General features: G+C 48.1%; 1 protein-coding gene across 6 annotated transcripts in view; it reads right to left on the bottom strand.

Annotated features, from left to right (window-relative positions):
• Positions 1 to 271: 271 nt before the first annotated feature.
• The window catches only part of Bbs4 (Bardet-Biedl syndrome 4), a 42733-nt gene continuing 23956 nt past the window's right edge, over positions 272 to 19048 (bottom strand). For 4 of the 6 annotated variants that reach the window (XM_021236965.2, XM_087198919.1, XM_021236963.2 and 1 more), the window contains 11 exons: positions 18144 to 18216; positions 12801 to 12854; positions 10210 to 10337; positions 7414 to 7468; positions 6538 to 6606; positions 5236 to 5388; positions 4984 to 5155; positions 3164 to 3233; positions 2524 to 2665; positions 1828 to 2032; positions 272 to 1190 (listed from right to left, as the gene is read on the bottom strand). In XM_021236965.2, coding sequence (XP_021092624.1) covers positions 919 to 1190; positions 1828 to 2032; positions 2524 to 2665; positions 3164 to 3233; positions 4984 to 5155; positions 5236 to 5388; positions 6538 to 6606; positions 7414 to 7468; positions 10210 to 10337; positions 12801 to 12854; positions 18144 to 18216 — 1393 coding nt within the window. In that variant the 3' untranslated portion in view covers positions 272 to 918. The remainder of the gene's footprint in view (positions 1191 to 1827; positions 2033 to 2523; positions 2666 to 3163; positions 3234 to 4983; positions 5156 to 5235; positions 5389 to 6537; positions 6607 to 7413; positions 7469 to 10209; positions 10338 to 12800; positions 12855 to 18143; positions 18217 to 19048) is intronic. The other 2 variants (XM_087198917.1, XM_021236964.2) reach the window with 1 other exon arrangement.

Genomic DNA, 19048 nt, shown 5'->3' with positions numbered 1-19048 from the left:
GTGTGTCAGATCTGGGGACCAAAGAGGCGCGTTCTCAGTTGGCTGCCTCTTGGATGTCAGATTGGACCCAGTCATGAAGAACTGCATGTGTGGCTCCATTTCCCCCGCCTCTGGCCATGGTGCTAAAGGGCAGTGTAAGCCAGCAGTGCAGACGGCCCTGCTGCTGCTGCCGCTCACCAGGCCAGCCTGTGCTGGTACCAAGCAGGAGCCTGACCTTGACACTCCCGCCAGTCTCAAACTAGGCTTGGAAACAGTTAAGGGCAGAGAGTGGTCAGTTTTTTAAAAGTGTTTAATGTGATCTCATTTTTATACCTGAAGAACAATGATACATAATCTTTAGAAGGGCACACAGCTAGTGAATTAGAGCATCTGGGTAGCACTGATCGTCTGACACAAATTCCTCTAAGAGACTGATATGCTTTTAATCCTTGGTGGTGATACCAGGCCTTGACACGTATGACTTACACTGCCATGATCCAGCTTTGGACTTGGGCCTCAGCAAAAGAAAACATGAGGACTTCAAGATTTGTGTCTGCCTGGTGGACTAGTATCACCCCACAGCCTGAGGGTCACCCCCAGCTAGGCCAAAGCTTCATCACTAGGCTACTGAGCAGCCTTGCCCTGACTAAAGGAAGGGGCTGGACAGCCAGGACAGGAAGTCCTTCTGGAAGCCAGCAGCACCATGTGCCTTACTGACACTCAGGCCTTGGGCAGCCTCAAGCCCTGTTCCCGCCTCCTAGGGGCGCTAACTGCTATTTTTTCCCTATCTCCGGGCCAGTGCAGGATGCACAGGCTTAGAGCCTCATGATCACAGGACGCCCTACATCCTTCTCTGAATGCTCTGGCACCAGCCTCTACTCTGCCTGGTCGTGTGACCGTCCTCCATCTGCTGCAGCCTCCCCCCAAGAAAACCTATTCCTATTTTTCTATTTGTTCTGTTTGTTTTTGTTTTTTGAGACAGGGTCTCGATTTGTACTGCAGGCTGGCCCTGAACTCACTAGATAGTCCAGGCTGGCCTGGAACTAGTGGTGATCCTTCTGCCTCAGCCTCCTGAGTGCTGGGATTACAGGCCTGAGCCAACATGCCCAGCTCTCTTATTTGTTTTGATGCTTTGACTGGACTTGCTTCCTCAGTAGGCTCTGGTTCCAGGGGAAGAGATGGTGGCTTTGCAAGCTGGGTTGTTCTTCCACCTGTAACAAAACAGACAGCTCAAATTCCAGGTCAGATCATCATTTTTGCTATTGAATTTAAAAGAGGAAACCTTGCCTTGCATGGTGGCGCATGCCTATGATCCCAGCACTCAGGAGGCTGAGGCAGGATTACCCAGCCTGAGCTACATAGCAAGTTCAAGGCCAGCCTCAACTATATAGTGAGGTCTTGTCTCAAAAAAAAAGAGAGAAGAAAACCTCATATTTTCTGGTAGTAGTAGTTCTACAGTGCCTGCAGCTGCGAGGAACAACCCTAGCTGAAGAGATAAAGCAGCAGTCAAGGCTGCCTTCAGTGAGTCGCTGAAAGAAATCCTTAATTACCTATGCTGTGCTAACCTATGATGAAGCAGTGAAAGGAGGACTGAGTAACAGTTCTCAGTAAAGACCCAGAGTGTGGCCCATCCAACTAAGGCAAGCAGTAGTCGTATCTGCAACACAGCTTGCCCCAGGGAAACAGATGCCAGTCCAGCCACCCTATGGCCTTTCCCCGCTCCGGCCAGTGCTAAGTTGGCCACACAATAAGTCTGAAGAATGCACACCTCCAAAGCCGTCATCTCTCTGCGGGCACCAACTGGCTCATACCCACCACGTCTCTGTGGGGCTCCGTATAGGCTCCTACCTGCGGGAAGCTTTCTGCTGTAAGAGGCTGCCGAAGACATTGCCTGTCCCAGAGCTTGGTTGGAGCCCAGAGGCTGCTGGAGACTGGCAGGTTTGCTGGTGGAAGTGGACCGGTGCTTGGCTCTGGGATCTTTCACTGGTTTAGTCCAGACCAGAGCCTCTGAAACCTGGAGAGCAGCTCCCAACTTCTGAGCCATGTCCACCATCTCTTGTAGCACAGGAAGAAAGTCACAAGCATGACTGGCAGAGACAACCTCCTGTTCCTAGGAATATCTGATGGTACTAGTATCTGAGGGCAGAAGTACTTCTCGCAAGGAACTCGTTCTCAAATCGCTGAGAAACTGCCTTTAGTGGAGGGCAAGGGGCTTCCTCAGCATCTCAAAACCTAACAGTTCAAATCTGCTGCGGGACTGGGCTAAACCCTGCCTCTTCTGCAGTTGGGAAGGAGGAAGCTCTGAAGACGGACCCCAACTCCACAAGCTGCGTTAGTGCCAACAGGTAATGCAGGAAGCCTGCGTTTCCTCACTATTATTTTCCTCTAGGAAACTTTGTCTTAGGGTGTAACTAACTAGCAGACTCATGCTGCAAGGAACATCAAAGCCAAAAGAGCTCATAGTACCCTGAAATTGGGTTATTTGGGCTTGATTCAGAAGTGTGTTGAGAGCTTGCTTAGTGACCCCGAACTAGTAAGGTATACCTCAGGGTCAAACTCCAAAGCGCTGTTGTCCTTGAGGAAGTTGACTTTCTTCTCCATCTCCTGGTACTGGGCCAGGGCACCCCTCTTGTTGCCCTCGTTGTACAGCAGCACAGCATAGTTCAGGTTTACTAAAGGGTTACACCTGCGACAGACAGGGATTCAACACACACTCACTTAGGATCCTCCTTCCTATTACACAGAAACCAAACTGATGAAGTAGAGATTTCTCCATCCCACAGCAGGGTGAAACACGTGCTATGTGGACCCACAGAGAAGAACCAGTCAATTGCCTAACCGGAAAAGCAGGTACTGAGACTGAGTCTGGCACCTCATCCCCAACAGAGGTCACGGGGGAAGAGGGATCCCTACCCTGCTGTGTAGCAGACCCCAGCAGAATAAATCCTAGAAGTAATACTTGCCTTCGATTACACTGAGCCCAGAGTCCCGTCTAATATTCCACAGCTTTATCAGCAACCCATGGCCTCGGCCACCACAAGCCTTCTGATTACCAGACATGGGACTCAAAGGGCTTCCCTGCTCCTCCTACAGCTGGGCCTGCTGTGTCCAGGCTGTGGAGGGCGACCCGGCCAACACAGACAGCACCCAGCCCTCCCGGTTCCATTCCCACAGGGCAGCTCACTTGTCCAGGCGGACTGCTTCTGCGTAGGCTTTCTTGGCATTCTCTGTATCTTCCAGGTTGGTCAAGGCCACTGCAACAGAGACAGAGAGCCCAGCTTAGAAAAGAGCCCCTCGAGACTGCTCCCACTGGACTCTTCCTGCGTGCCTCAGCTACTCAGCTGAGCCCTCTCTGAATGAGAGTCCTCTCTCCCTGGGCGGTCAGTTGCCAACTTCTGAGCATCCTGCTTTTGCAACTGTTTTTTTTGTTTTTTGAGACAGGGTCTCACTATGTAGTTCAGGCTGACCTCGAACTCATGGCAATCCTCCTGCTTCTGCCGCCTGAGTGCTGGGATTATAGGCATGTGCTACCACACCAGCTAACCCACCCCCCATTTTTAATCAGTATTTCCTGAAAGCCTTGTAAAGCAAGAAAAGCCAGCTGCTCCAAAGGCTCTGCCCACTCTGTCTCCTGCAGCACTGCACCAAACAGCACCTGCAAGGAGCTCTAGGAACAAGGCGGACAGACACAGGCTTGGGATGGGGTCTGCCGCCCTTTCCCTGCCTGTGACCCTCCATGATGTGGTCCTAGACAACCTTTCCCAACGGAGCCCCACATCATCCTTGGACACTGCTACCTGCTGACGGTAAGGGACATAAGCAGCACAGCCGTGTGCCTTGGCTCACAGTGCCCTCGGCCAGTTGTCCACCCCCTCCCCAGGCCCAGCTCTTCCTTCAGAGTCCATGTGAAGGCTGTCAGAGTTTCTGTGTCCCCATTAGGACTGGGCCATCTTTGCATTCAAGCCACTGTTACTTTTGCATCCCACAAAAAGGACTGAAAAGCTCACCGGAAAACCACTTTTAATGGCACAAAAACTGTTTTGAGTTTCCATTTAGTAAGTTTAGTATTTGGAGGGCCCAGGGATTTAGCTCAGTAGTTCTGCTGCCTGCCTTGCAAGCCCAAGGTCCGAGTTCCATCCCCGGTACCAAAAAAAAGAAAGGTTAAGTCAGTTTTCAGGCCCGGGCATTTAGCTCAGTGGTTCTACCGCCTGCCTCACAAGCAAAAGGTCCTGAGTTCAATCCCCAGTACAAAAAAAAAAAAAGTATTTGAAGAAAATATTCCCCAATTTAGTTGGCACTTTTCTTTTTTGCAGTGCTGAGGATTAAACCCAAGGTCTTGTGCATGCTAGGCACGGGCTCCGCCACTAAGCTACAACCCCAGTGCTAGTCAGTACTTTAAAATGATTGAAAGTATTTGCCTGATTAACTCATTTTTGTGATGAATTTTACTATCTGCGTGGCATAAATGGAGTTTCAAGAATAGAACCACACTCCATATAACAAGCTCTAGAGCTTGACTTGCAACAAGCACCAATTATTAGAGTAGCAAAAACAATACTGATAGACCAACTATATAACCCCAGCAAAACCAAGAGTAATTCCTCACATCTACCTAAGTACATGCTGTTGCAGGGGAGGCAGGGACCTCCTAAAGCCCAAGTTCCCAACACGCAGTCTCTGGAAGCTGGCTGAGGAGTTCAGTGTCCGTGGAAAGGGGTCTGGGGGTCCTGGGTTTGATCACTATTGCCCCTCCTCCAAAGGAAAGCCAACGGAAAAGAGTGGTAAGAGATGAACTAGGGCTGATCTCAATTTACCCCGGTAGGATCTGTGTGAAGTAAGCAGGTCCGCTATCATCTCCTCTTCCTGATGGCTTCAAGTTCTTGGACACGAACCAGATCCTTACAGGGCGTCTCAGGGAATGGCTTCTGTGGAGAATCTAGCCACTGGCCTACAGTTCTCACTCCTCTTCCCCCTAAGAAGGAGCCCCTTCCCCGTGTCTCTTACCAGCCAGGAGCATGTAGAGCTCCCCCAGCCTGGGCTGGAAGTTGATTGCTGCGCCCAGGAAGTGGAAGGCAGACGCATACTGCTGCATGGTCAGGTGGACAAGGCCCAGGTTATACAGGATCTTCCAGTCGAAGGGGGCCAGGTAGTTGGCTCGCTTCAGGCAGCTGATAGCCTGTGGTAAAGAGGGGCCTCAGTGAGGAGCAGGGTGACCTCTGCAGACCCTGTCACCCACCGTGGGGATGACACACTCACTGCCACGTATTTTTTCTTGCCAAAAAAACACATTCCAATGTTATTCCAGAGAGGAGGACTTTCTGGGACAGCGCAGGCTACAACTCTGTACTTGGTGAGGGCAACGTCGAAGTCCCCGTGAGTCTGCATCATGCTGCCTGCAGCCAGGATGGCCTGAAAAGATGTGCACAGAGTCAGTCATCAGCCAGACCCCAGGCTGGGGCAGAAAGGAGCCACCAAGTACAGTACACACTCCACAGGCTGTCAGCAGACAGGACTGAGACTCCTCCAGAGTCACGGGTAATACAGCCGAGCCGCTGGAGCTGGGACAGACACACGACTGGTGTCCCCGAGACCCACCTTGTGACTCCTCCTGACAAGGTAGTGGGGGTCAGCGGCTGTACCCAGCTCATTTTTCCCCTGCCAGTACAGTAACCAGGAAAGCCGGTACTGCAGGGAAGGCGCCCTTCGTCTCCCTCCCCAGCTCTGTGTGCACACCAAGTGCCCCAGCACCCCTGAACCACCCAAGTTTGCTACTCCAGGCCCCACTCTTGCTGCAGCTCGGAGGCAGTGAGCCTGCCTGGGCTCTCTTGGCTCTCCAGGGAGAGGGGAGGCACAGAGTGAAGCAGGGCTCCTGCCCTAGGTCGGACCTGGGTCTGTGGTGCTAAACAGCCCTGTGGCTGCACCTCCTCAGCCATTCATCCCCGGAGGCTGTGCCTTCTCCCTGCTCACATCTCACAGAAGCTGTCGACTCCACTCACTGGGGCTCCTCTATAGGTCATCTTACTGGTCAGTTCTTTCTCTTTTCTTTTTTTTTTTGGTTTTTTGAGGCAGAGGCTCCCTTTATAGTTCAGGCTGGCCTGGAACTCTCAGTGATCCTCCTGCCTCAGCCTCCCAAGTGCTGGGATTACAGGCGTGAGCCACCACGCCCGGCTCTCACCGGTCAGTTCTGACAAGCTGCAAGCTGCAGAGGCCCCGCCAATTTCCCAAGTAACATCTCGACACAGCTCTGTGATTAAGCTTGATTCGGAGTTCGCAGCCTTGTTAAAACAGGTGTTCTTGGATGACACCAAACAAGGCACCACAATTTATAATATTTTCAACTAGGAAGAGCCGCGTTGGAATTAGTTTTTCTTTTAAAAAGTTAACTTCTCAGGCTGAGTTACAGCTGAGTGGTAGACCACTTGCCTAGCAGGGGCCAGGTGCTAAGTTTGATCCCAGTGCTGCAAGTGACACAAATAGTAATCCATTTCTCAGGTTTCCCCATGAGGAAGCTCCCCTCTTTCAGGGTCAGGTCGCCTCTGAACTTCCGGCCTGCCATACCTTGTAGTTGGTGGGGTCATACGTCAGTGCATTTCCAAGATGTTCAAATGCCTTTTGGTAAATGCCAAGCTTGGGAAAAAGCAGAGAATTTACATGAAGCAGGAGATGGCCAGCTGCATCCTGAACAGAAAGGCCTGCTCATTTAAAGAAAACAGAAGTCCCCATAGTTTTGGTTTTCTTATTTTGTTGTCTCCTCAGAAGGGCCAAGCAGCTATTCGCCAAAACCATTTCTGCCACTTTTGTGCTGTTCCACATTAATGCCCCTCGGCTGGACATGAGCTGGCCAGTCTCAAGGCCCAAGCCAGGGACCCAGGGCTAAGCTCCCGGCTCCTCTTAAAGAGGACTGAGACAGACATCAGGGCTACCAGCCAGCCAACCTGGAGGAAAATCAGTCCAATGGGGAAATGGATAGGCAGGGCAGGCTTGCTTGAGGACTGCAGCCCCAGGTCCCAGGCTGAGGTAGAGAAGCAATGGAGCTAAAAGAACCATCTGCTCTCAGGACTGCACAGAGAAGCAGAGGTCTTTCACTGTGAGCAAAGTGTGCTTTGCTGTCTTGGTTTCCTGTAAGACCTGGATGGAGGGAAGGCAGAAACAGCCTTTGCCCGAGGCCCAGTGAGTACTCACTTACAGTGCTGCCCCAAGACCAGAGGCATTCTCTCATACCCCTTCCTGTTGAATACGGATCATAGTTGCACAAAGGCTATAACAAGATTTTTTTCTGGTGTAAGTGAAGCAAGTGAACTCCTTTAGCAAAGACTCTCAAACACAGAAAGATTCATGTGCTCCGTGACCACTAGTAAAATACATTAAAATAGCCAGGTGCAAAGGAATCCACGAGCATTCCCACACCCGTGCATGGAGAAAGGGTGTCCATACCTGTAAGTAGAGTAGCCCCAGTGTTGTGAGCAGCTCCGGGTTTTCTGGTGAGAACCTGCAACACAGAGACGCTCAGAGGGAGATGATGGTGAGACACACACATGGGGCCAGCGGCTCTCACGCAACGCTTAGGCACTGCTGTGCCTCCTGCGCCCAAGGAAATTCCTGCAAAAGTAGGCTGTGATGACACACACATCTAAACCCAGCCTCTGGGAGGCTGAGCCAGAAGAATCACAAGTTCAAGCCCAGCCTATGCAACTTAGCGAGACGCTTGTCTAGAAATTTTTTTTTTTTTAATTTTTTTTTATGGCTGGGCATGTCGTGTAGCTCAGTGCAAAGGCCTTGGGTTCAATCCCTAGTACTGCAAATTTTAAAAGTAGTTCACCTAAACCCTGGCTACAGAAAGGTTTGCTCAAAAGAAAAAAAAAAGGGACTTACAATCTAAATTCCTTTCTCAGGGCGCCAAGACCCTAAGAACGAACCTGTGGAATGTGCTGTGTGACTGCCTTGATTATGCTGATGAAGAACAAAACTTTACAACCAAGTGCGCCTGGAACACATGGCTTAAGCTAGTCTCCCTGTGGGGTTCCTTTTTCTGTTTTCACTGCTCACAGTGCCACGCAGCATAATTTTCTGTGTAATTTAGGACTGCAAGGCCCCTGATGCTGCACTCTCCAAATTAAACAAGCGTCATGCTCAACAGCCAAGCTACACACACCAGCCACAGGAACAAAGTGGCCCTCGGGAGTAAACAGCAGCTTTAAGAAAACATCATTCCCTCTCAACCCCCATGATACAGGTCTTGGTCAAAAGCCACAGCATCGCTGGGGGAGGCTGAGGGGTCATCAAACAGAACGCCAAGAGCATGCAGCATGACCTCCTGCCCCTCAGGAGACACAGAGTGCCAGTAAGCGACCCAGAGCCAGAGCTGCCTGAGCTGGCCAAGCAAAGCCTTCCCGGGGCGGCCAAGAGTCTGCCTTTCACCTCCTGCCGGTGTGATGTCCATGTCCATCACTTCCAGCCCGCAGCAGCATCTGTCACCAGATGGACGTCTCCCTCCACAACCTTGGCTGTCACCTAGGCTCCCTTGAGCAGTCAGGGACAAATGTCCACCTTGGGGTCGATGTGAGCTTACCTCAAAGCGCCAACATCCAGAAGGCAGCACTGAGAATCCGAGCTACCAGCACTGCAGAGGTCCCTAACCACGTATATGGCTCCTCCCTGCTTGTCCAGGTAAACTTAGACTTGGACAACTAAAGCTTTTTGTGTGTTTTGTTTTTAGAGACAGGGTCTCACTTTGTAGTTCAGGCTGGCCTCAAACTCACAGTGATTCTCTTGCCTCAGCTTCCCAGTGCTGGGATCACAGGCACACATCACCACACCTAGCCAAAAGGTCTCTTTGGTAGTTTAGCAAACCAAAGGGTTTTTCTGATTTTTTAGATACAAAGTATAATTGGGGGCTGGGGATTTAGCTCAGTGGCACTGCGCCTGCCTCATAAGCACAAGGTCATGAGTTCTATCCCCACTACCAAAAAAAAAGATGAAATACAAAGTATAATTGAAGAAAATGCAGAAAGCAGTGTGGTGATTGATACAATCAGAAAATTTACTGCCATGGTAGAAAACAGAGGTAATTAATAAATTAATACAAATCTAAGCTTGCTGGGGATGTAGCTCAGTGGCACTGCACCTGCCTTGAAAGGGCTTTGATCCCTGGTACCAAAAAAAAAAATCTAAGCTTAGTTCAGAATCTAATTTTCAGGAATAATAGACCCTGAACTACAGACCAGCCATCTTATAAAGTGACCTAACAAATAGACTGAGAACATCCTGTTACAGCTGCCCTGCTTAAGAGACAACACCTTATAGAGCAGACAGGACTGCGTGTGTCCCCAGGGAGGAAACCTGTACTCTACTGCAAGAAAACAGTCAGTTCCACTGGCAGCAGGGGTCTGCACTACCCTCGCAATGTTTTCAAAAAGAAAATATTGTACTGGTATAATGGTGCGTGTCTGTAATCCCAGCACTCTGGGATGCTGAAGCAGGAGGACTGCCAAGTTGAAACCCAGGATGGACACTTTAGTGACACAATGAGACTCCCAAATTTAAAAAATTTTTTAAAAGGGATAGGGACATAGTTCAGTGTGACTATCCTAGGTTCGATTCCCAGTACTGAAAAATTTTAAAAGAGACAAAGAAAAAAAACATTGGGGCTGGAGGCATATGTCAGCGGCAGAGTGTGCTTAGCATGTGCAAGGCCCTGAGTTCAAGCCCCAGCACCCAAACCACCAAGGCACTGGTCTCAATCTGATGCGGCCACATGCACACTGCTGAGGCAGGAGAGTTCTGCCCCTGATAGGATCTCTGCAAATACGAGATCTGTTCTCAGTATGAAACCAGCCTGGCACGGCCAGCTGCCCCCAGATCATACCCAGTACAGGTCTGCCCTCTTCTCTTGCCACTACGTGCTGTCCCCTAACTAATCTGAAGCAAGGAATGTGAGCGGGAGCCGTGTGTGTATCATCTACAACTCGCTTCCAGATGAGTATTCCCTAGTTAGCCCCGGCACCCTCACCCTCAACCGGAGCATGGATACGGCAGTACTGTACCGAATCACTAGCAGCCGTGTGTCACAGGAGAGAAAGAAGCAAGTCCCCCTTCCTGACTCCGTTCACGGGAGACTGTAACCTAAACCTTACCTTTCATCTCACTCGTACTTCTAATCACTCACATGTGTTTTCTCTTAGGTTGAGAGTGTTGTTTTTCATTGCTCTAAACAAGGGAACAGACACTCACTCGACTGCTTTCCTGTAGATTTCGATGGCCTTGTCCACGTTGCCCTCTAGCAGGTGAATCTTCCCCAGGATGATGTAGGTCAGGTCATGCCTATTCAGCTGGAGAGCACTGTGCAGCTGGTCCTGTGCCTGACAAGTGTGACAGAGGAAAGGGAACCAAGCCACTAGCCTGGAAGGACGACGGCTTTCCATGGAGCGCTGCTGCACCGGTGCAGGACCCTGGGTTCAGCAAAGCGCACCAGTGCCCAACGCCAAGACAACTCATAGCCAGCAGTGTGGGCTGTCTGCCTCCGGAGCCAACTCTTGAAGACACAGGTGTAGGCAAGGACTTTCTCAACAGAACCCCGTGGCACAAGAAAAAATACCAAGAATCAACAAATGGGATATCAAATTATAAAGCTCAGGCACAGCAAAGGAAACAGCCACCAGAGTGAAGGGACAACTTACATAGTGGGAAAAAATTGTTGCCAGTCACTTCTCAGACAGAGGACTATTATCTAAAATATATAATGAACTCGAAAAAATTAGACCCTTCCCCCCAAATAAAAGACCCAATTTGGGCCAGGAATTTAGCTCAGTGATTCTGCTACCTGCCTTGCAAATGTAAGGTCCCGCATTCAATCCCAGGTACCAAAAAAAAAAAAAAAAGACCCAATCAAAAACAGGCAACTGAAATGAATACATTTTTCTGAAGAAATACAAATGGCCAATAAACGCATAAAGAAATGCTCATCATCACTGGCCAGCCAAATTAAACCTACCCTGAGATTCCATCTTACCCCAGAAAAAATGGCTATCATCAAAAATTCTAATAAGAAATGCTGGCAAGGATGTGGGGAAAAAAGAACCCTTCTACACTGTTGGTAGGAATATGAACTAGTACAGCCACTATAGAAATCAGTAAGGAGAGTCCTCAAAAAGCAAAATATAGGGCCAGGGATTTAACTCAGTGGCGCCACACCTGCTTTGCAAGCTCAAGGTCCTAAGTTCAATCTCAGGTACCAGTAAAAAACAAACAAAAAAAGCAAAAAATAGAAATTCCAGATATCCCCTTTCCAGATATCTTCCCAAAGAGTTAAAATTATTGCATTCCAGGGAAACATGCATATCCATGTTTATGGCACCACAATTTATAATAGCTAGATCTTGGAAACAGCATATATGCCCATCAACAGGTGAATGAATAAGGAAAATGTGGTATTTAAACACAGTGGAGTACTATGGTGTCATGAAAATAAACAAATTCATAGGTAAATGGCTACAACCTGAGAACATGTTAAGTGAAATCAGATATATAAGCTTAAATAATGCATGATTTCTCTTATATGAAAAACACAAAATATACATATAGACACACAAAGCGCAAAAGACAGAGCTTCAAATAATTCCCCAAATTACATATTCCACTGTTTCAAACATATCTTAAAATATGTTAATTTGTTTCATTTATACTACTAGTTTATCTTAGTTCATTGTAAAGAAATTCTTATTTCTAAGAATCTTTTTGGTCTATGTATTACACTCAAAGATAAATGATACATAGTGTATTAACTATTGTTGTTCTCTTATTTGGTTATGAAATTGGGGTTTTTTTCATAAAATATAGAAACTGTGAGGGCTGGGGATTTAGTTCAGTGGCACCATGCCTGCCTCACAACCACAAGGTCCTGAGTTCGATCCCTGGTACAAAAAAAAAAGCAAAACTGTGTTTTCATTGCATATCTCATATAGTTACCTTTTAGATTAAGGATCCAGGGCCAGGGATTTAGCTCAGTGGTGCCGCCAATTGCTTGGCTAGTGCAAGGTCCCGAGTTGAATCCCAGTACCAAAAAAAAAGCTTCTGTAGATTTAAGGGTCCACTTTCCGATACTTTTCTTATTGAACATTTGATTCTAGGTTGGAAACTTAAACTATAGTAAAGAAAAATAGAGGCCGGGGATTTAGCTCAGTGGTTTTGCTGCCTGCTGTGCAAGTGCAAGGATGAGTCCGATCCCCGGTACCAAAAAAAAAAAAAGAGAGAAAGAAAGCAACTGGACTGTCATAATATTTCTAAAATTTTCCATTTTGGTGTCAGAAACAAGGGGGGAAAAAGATAAGCAATGGCAACTAAGAATTAAAATGAGGCTAAATGACCAGGTGTGGTAGTACACACCTGTAGCCCCAGCTACTTGGGAGGCTGAGGCAGGAGGGTTACAAGTTTAATAACAGCCTGGGCAACTTAGTGAAACCATATCTCAAAAAAGAAAAAAATCTAAAGCGGTGAGGGGTTCCTGGGGGTATAGCCCAATGGCAAAGCACCTTAGCAGATGCAATCCCTAGGTTCAATCCTTTGCACTGCAAAAGAAAAAGGGAAAAATGGCAACAGAAATAGAAGGCATTTAAAATTTTTTTTTTTGGTACCGGGGATCAAACTCAGGTCCTTGTGCTTGCGCAGCAGGAGGCGAAACCACTGAGCTAAATCCCTGGCCCCATTTTTAATTTTTCACTTCCAAAAAGCTCTCCAAGCACTAGGAGAATACAAAATGCACAGCACACCTCTGTCTCTGTAACTGGGCGTCCTCAGAGAAATCCCCTCTGCTGTCACCTGCTTACCTTGCTGAACTGCTTCAGGTACATGTAGCACACTCCTAGGTTATGGCAGATCTCCTACGGCAGAACAAAGGCAACAGCTTAGGTGCAACTCCGCGGGAAGCTCGGACCACAGGCATCAGAGGCTGTTACTGCCGGGCAAAGGGCGAACTTTTAAACATGCACTGTAGCTGAGTTTTTCGTAACTCAAGTTTACAACCAGCTATATGTAATTGGATAAAATGTATATATATTTTTAATATATATTTTAATATATATTTTTAGATTATAGATGAGAGAAAACAGCAGACTAAACAGACGACCTTCCTCCTCTGGCTCACGGGGAGTGCACATCCAGCCTATCTCCCGACCCTCATCTCTCCAAAAGCTGGCCCCCACCGACATCCTTTGTGCCCTCTTTCTCACAAGACACAATCCACAGCCCCTGCTTCAACCTTAAGGAAATTTGTCTGCCTGTCTCGCTCGGGACATGCGCAATCAGTTCTCTCCCAGGCCCCTGGAATTGGACTGGAGCAAAAAATTCACACGGTGATGTGGACTTGGAGACTGACAGCGCCATCTGGTGGTGCTCTGATGGGTCATATGTCACTGGAGGCCACCCACAGAAGGGAGCGGCGGTCAGGAAACTGGCCCAGTGACGAACCCATTCTCTGCCCTTTTCTGTGAACTTTCATTGAAACTCAGTCATGATCACTTGTTTTCATGTGGCTCTTTGACACTCCAACTGCAGACTTAAGGAACTCCAACAGTCTGTAGGAAGCAGCAAAGCTCAAAATACTTTTTGGCTCTTTAAAGATTACAAGGAATTTTGGGGGGTGGGGTACTGGGGATCAAACTCAGGACCTTGTGCTTTCGAGGCAGGCGCGATGCCACTGAGCTAAATCTCCAGCCCTCTGGTTCTTTAAAGAAAAAATAAAAGTTTGTCAAGCTCTGATCTACAGAAAGAAAAGATAAGCAAACATGGCGGAATAACTACCTTGGCTGCTGACAGCTTTTCAGTTCTAGTTCCCTGCAAAAGCAGTGTCTGTCCCCTGACCCTACATGTGCAGAGTCCCTCGAATCCCTTAACAGAAGACAGCATTAGAGGAGGAGAGGGCAGGTGGGGACAGTGCTCCTGGAGAACAGGCTGACCCTGTAGAGATGGGGATGTGTCCCTGTCCCAGAACTCAGTCCCAGGGCCCAGAGACAACCAGTTCAGTTTTCCAAGTCTCCTAAAATAAGGACAAAACACCGACCACTGACGCCACACCTGTTCTAAACAGCTGTGCCAGGTGTTTTCATATGTATCGCTCTCATTTTTTCTAACAAATCTCTGACATAGCCATAACTGTTCCAGTCTTACAGAAAAGGACAGCTCAGAGAGGTTATCTGCTTAACACAGAAAGTGTCAGCACTGGAATTTTTGGCCTTTGTTTAGTTTTATATTCTAACCATGTGCAAAGGTGGGATCACCATGAACTCATCCTCCTGTCTCAACGATTCACTCCATCTACTACTGTTTTTTTGTGTGTGTGACACTGAGGACTGAACTCAGTGCCTTCACACTGAGCTACGTTCCTGTCACCAGCCTTTAGGATAATGTCTCACTAAGTTGTCTGATCTGGGCTGAAACTTGTGCTCCTGCCTCAGCGTCACAGAGTCTTTTAAAAAAAACCTACCTACAATACCATTATCACACCTGCAAAGATTAGTAATTGCTTTATATCACAGTATTTATGTTCAGATGTTCCAACTGTTAAATAAACATCTCACAGGTTTAAAAATTACTTTTATTACAGGGCATGGTGGCACACACCTGTAATCCCAGCACTCAGGAGGCTGAGGCAGGAAGATCACCCAGAGTTCAAGGCCAGCCTGAACTACATAGTAAGACCCTGTCTCAAAACAAAAAAAAAATCAAAAATAAAAAATGAATAAAAATTACTTCTCTTAAATTTCAGTTCAAATCATCTCCATATGACAAAGTACAGGGGGCCGGGGATTTAGCTCAGTGGTTCTGCCGCCTGCCTTGCAAGCCCAAGGACCCGAGTTTGATCCCTGGTACCAAAAAAAAAAAAAAAAAAAAAAAGCACAGGGACCTTAAGTATGGCCTCCCCGGAAACATGCACTTCTTGCTTCACTATGCAGTAAGAACTGACATGGAGACGTGAGGAACTCAGCCTTTCTCCTTTTCCGACTGTCCTTTTTTTTTTGGTACTGGGGATCAAACTCGGGACCTTGCGCTTTCGAGGCAGGCCATGGAACCACTGGGCTAAATCCCCAGCCCCCAACTGTCCATTTTGAATCATTTACAGCAGACAGGACTTGAGAAGGCTGCAGCAGTATGCCTTAAGCTGACAGCACAGGCAGCAGTGGCAAGATCGCAGGCTCAAGTGAGCAAGCCTACATTCAAGGCTGGCTTCCGGCTCTGGCCTGCCATCGCCAAGTTCTTCATCTCCCAAGCCTCAGCTTCCGGGCTTGTCACAGGTGGAAATGCTCCTTCCTTACAGAGTTGTTGTGAAAGCCAAGTAAGGGCAGGCAGAATTCGCAGGTCCCTGCTGCAGCAGCTACTGACCATGAAGAGTCCCAGGAGTGGGCTGAGCTCACCACAGGTGCTCCCGAGGCTCACAGGGCGGAGACAGCAGAAGCCAGACGTGTGAGCAGGTGAGCTGCGTCTCCGCAAAGCCCACGGGAGTCCTCACCACCCTGGGTCTCTGCTGCTGGGCTCTTCAGGGCTCATCCCCGCTCCAGGGTCTCACCCTCAGCTCAGTCATGCTATCCAGCCTTCCAGTTCCGGCTGCCACCTTCACGATGCTGACTTCAAAAGGGAAATCTTGGGCCCACAGCACTGGAGCCTCCGATCTCTCTGTGCACGGGACACGCTACAATTGCTGTGTCCTCCCCAACCCACAAGCTCCCTGGTCAGCATCGCCACTCTCAGAGCTTGCTCCTCTCCCCCATCTCTCCCCTTCCAGGTGCTAAGCCCACACCACACAGAGCGGCCTCCAGAGTACAACTCAGGTCCAGTGCATGGCGCACAGTCACTGTGGAAATGACGACTGAATGACAGTCACTGAATTTTACCTTTTCTTGTTTTGTGGGTGTGGGGGTGTGTGGGGGTGTGTGTGCTGGGCACAGACCCCAAGGCCGTTCCCGAGCTGTACCCCCAGCCCAGCTCTAATTCGTCTCTATCTGTAGCTCCACTTGCGCTGTTAGCTGTAACACTCCACAGCCTAAGGACTCGGACAGCTCCTCTTCACTCCTGCAGCAGGCACGGCACGGACACACTCAGCACACACTGGAAGTAACAGCCTCAAAAACCACAGAGGACGTGAATCAATCTGGTCCTCCTCTCAGATATGAATGCTCCCCAAGAACCCTCAAATGTTCAAAAAAAAAAACCCCAACAGCGTGGAAAAGAAAAACTGACACCAGGCAACTGTGATCCCAGCTACTTAGAAGGCTGAGGGAGGATCACAAGTTCAAGGCCAGGCAAGGCAACTTAGGAAGAGCCTGACTCAAAATACAAGATAATAAAAGGGCTAGAGATGCAGCTTGTGAGAGTGTATGCCTAGCATGGCTGGTGCGCTAAGTTCAATCCCTAGTGCCGAAAAAGAAAAGAAATGAAGAGAGAAAGAGAAAGAGTTCTGGGAAGCAGAACAGAACTTAAAGAATCAACTTGAAGAAGTGACGCTAAGACTCTGGAGGTGGCGTCCATTTAGGAACCTTGAGGGCATTCTTACTCAACAAAAGTCAAAAACATAACTGTGTGACAACTATTTTGCTACATGTGAGAATAGCAGATGAGGAAAGCTGGAGAGGGACTGGACTACACAGCAAGACCTTGTCTCAAAAAATAAAAAGAGGAGCCAGGGATTTAGCTCAGTGGTTCCGCCACCTGCCTCACAAGCGTAAGGTCCGGAGTTGAATCCCTGGTACCAAAAAATAAATAAATAAAAACAGAAAATGAGTTATGCACTCAGGAGACTGGGGCAGGAGAATTATCATGAGTTCAAGTCCAGCCTGGACTACACAGCAAGATCCTGTCTCAAAAAAACAAACAAGGGCCAGGAATTTAGCTCAGTGGTACGGCGCCTGCCTTGCAAGTGCAAGGTCCTGAGTTTGATCTCCGGTACCAAAAAAAAAATCAACTTAGTTTTGAGAGATGGGGAATAGATACAGAATCTAGTCTATCACATCTAATAGAAAGTAGAAAAGAGTACAGCAGACACTGCTAGTTACTCACCTAATGCCACTTGCCTCTCTTGCTAACAGAACCCTAATTCTGTCATAAGTGGCAATGAGCCCAGATTAAAATCTGTGTTTTCCTGGGCTGGGGATTTAGCTCAGTGGTTCTGCCGCCTGCCTCACAAGCGTAAGGTTCTGAGTTTGATCCCCAGTACCAAAAAAAAAAAAATCTGTGTTTTCCAGGCTTCCTTACAGAGAAGCAGCTGATCTAAGTGGCAGTCTGCTGGAAACGTCTAGGAAACCTGTGCTTTCCTAATGTAGGTAGTGTCCCTTTTTTTCCTTGTTGCTTCCTCTTTCTCCTTAAGAACACAGATGTGTTGTTAGACCTGCAGCAGTCATCTTGTAACCATGAGGAAAAAGCCTCTGCCTTCACATTCTAGGAAAACCAAGTCAATCCCAGAAACTACTTAGCAGGACTTTTTTGTTTCATGCAGGAAAACAATAAACCCCTAACTTGTAAAGCCAACGTACAACTAAGCAATTATCTGTTGCAATTACACACACTCTCCAACTGATATAAAGAGACAGTGAAAACCAGACATGGTGACACATGCCTGTGTCCCAGCTCTTGGGAGGCTCAGACAGAAGAATGAATGAGTGAATGAATGAACAAACAAATACCACCCTGAGACAATGGGGGGGCATCAAAAAATTACTTCAGGGGGCTGGGGATTTAGGTCAGTGGTTCTGGCACCTGCTTTGCAGGCTCAAGGACCCAAGTTCAATCCCCGGTACCAACAAAAAAAAAAAAAAGAGAGAGAGAGAAAATTACTCCAGGAAAATTCTCACTCAAAGAAAGGTGGAGTTTTAAGAGTGAAATACCCAACAATGTCAAGCATATTGGGGGGAAAATAAACTAAGACACCTATTGATGATGGTCTGGAACTTTAGCGGTTAAAAAGTTTGAAAATAAAAATATTTTGGCACACTAGGATTCTGTAATAACAGGATCGCTCTTTGAACCATTAACATGCTTCCTAAAAGACAGAAGGAGGCCAAGGGATTTAGCTCAGTGATGCCACCCCTGCCTCACAGCCTGCCTCACAAGCACAAAGTCCTGAGTTCAATCCCCAATACCAAAAAAAAAAAAAAAAGATGGGAGGAAAGTCTCCTACTCACCCAGTCTTTCTGGTTGAGTCTAGCCGCTTCATTGTATACTTCGATGGCAGCCTTATGTTTTCCCAAAAGAAATCTGAAAGACACATTTTCCATAATTAGTATCTCAACATTTTTTATTTTTTTTTGGAGACAGGGTCCCACTCTGTAGTTTAGGCTGGCCTTGAACTCACTATGTAGATCCAGCTGGCCTCAATGCCAAGGCAATCCTCCTGTCTCAGCCTCCCAAGTGCTGGGATTACAGGCATGTGCCACCACGCCTGGCAGTCTCAATGTTCTTACACAACTAACTCTACCAGCCCACATTTTCCTATCTTCCCACACAGTGAGGAATTCTCGAGGCTTTTTTTTTTTGGTACTGGGGATCGAACTCGGGACCTTGCACTTGCGAGGCACGCATGGTGCCACTGAGCTAAATCCCCAGCCCTTGAGGCCTTTTCCTAGGAGCTACCATGCAGGAAGCCGGAGCCACTCCACCACAGGCAGAGGCAGAGGCAAAAGTTTGGCCACAGCAGCTGCTCCCAGGCCTCTGTCCCATGACACATAGGTTTCAGCACATGGCTCCTGGAATTTTCCTGATGTGCTATAAATACCCAAAATGGAACCAGTTGAGTGAGAGACCATGGAAACAGCTGCCATCATTTACCAGCACCCACCAGGGGCCTGGCATTCCTCCCAAGTCCCTTCTTCCCCTGATACCGGATCAGGACTTTGGAGGGAATCCAGGGAGGACTGGCTGGAGGTAAACACAATCCAGAACAACCACAACACAACACAAAAGTGAATGACAATGCAGGGAGGAAAATGGAGACAGGACCCCCAAGCCACTCCCCCGTCTGGAAAGGGAATGTACTTAGTAGCTCACGAAGACTAGAGTAGGAACCTTCAGGGCAGTCACTCAACACTCA

This window comes from Heterocephalus glaber, unplaced genomic scaffold (assembly GCF_053883595.1).
Source record: "Heterocephalus glaber isolate CG9 unplaced genomic scaffold, H.glaber_assembly_v1.0 deba00001689, whole genome shotgun sequence".
Classification (NCBI taxonomy): domain Eukaryota; kingdom Metazoa; phylum Chordata; class Mammalia; order Rodentia; family Bathyergidae; genus Heterocephalus; species Heterocephalus glaber.
Note: the sequence above shows the minus strand (reverse complement) of the source record. Positions and strands in the feature narration are given on the sequence as shown.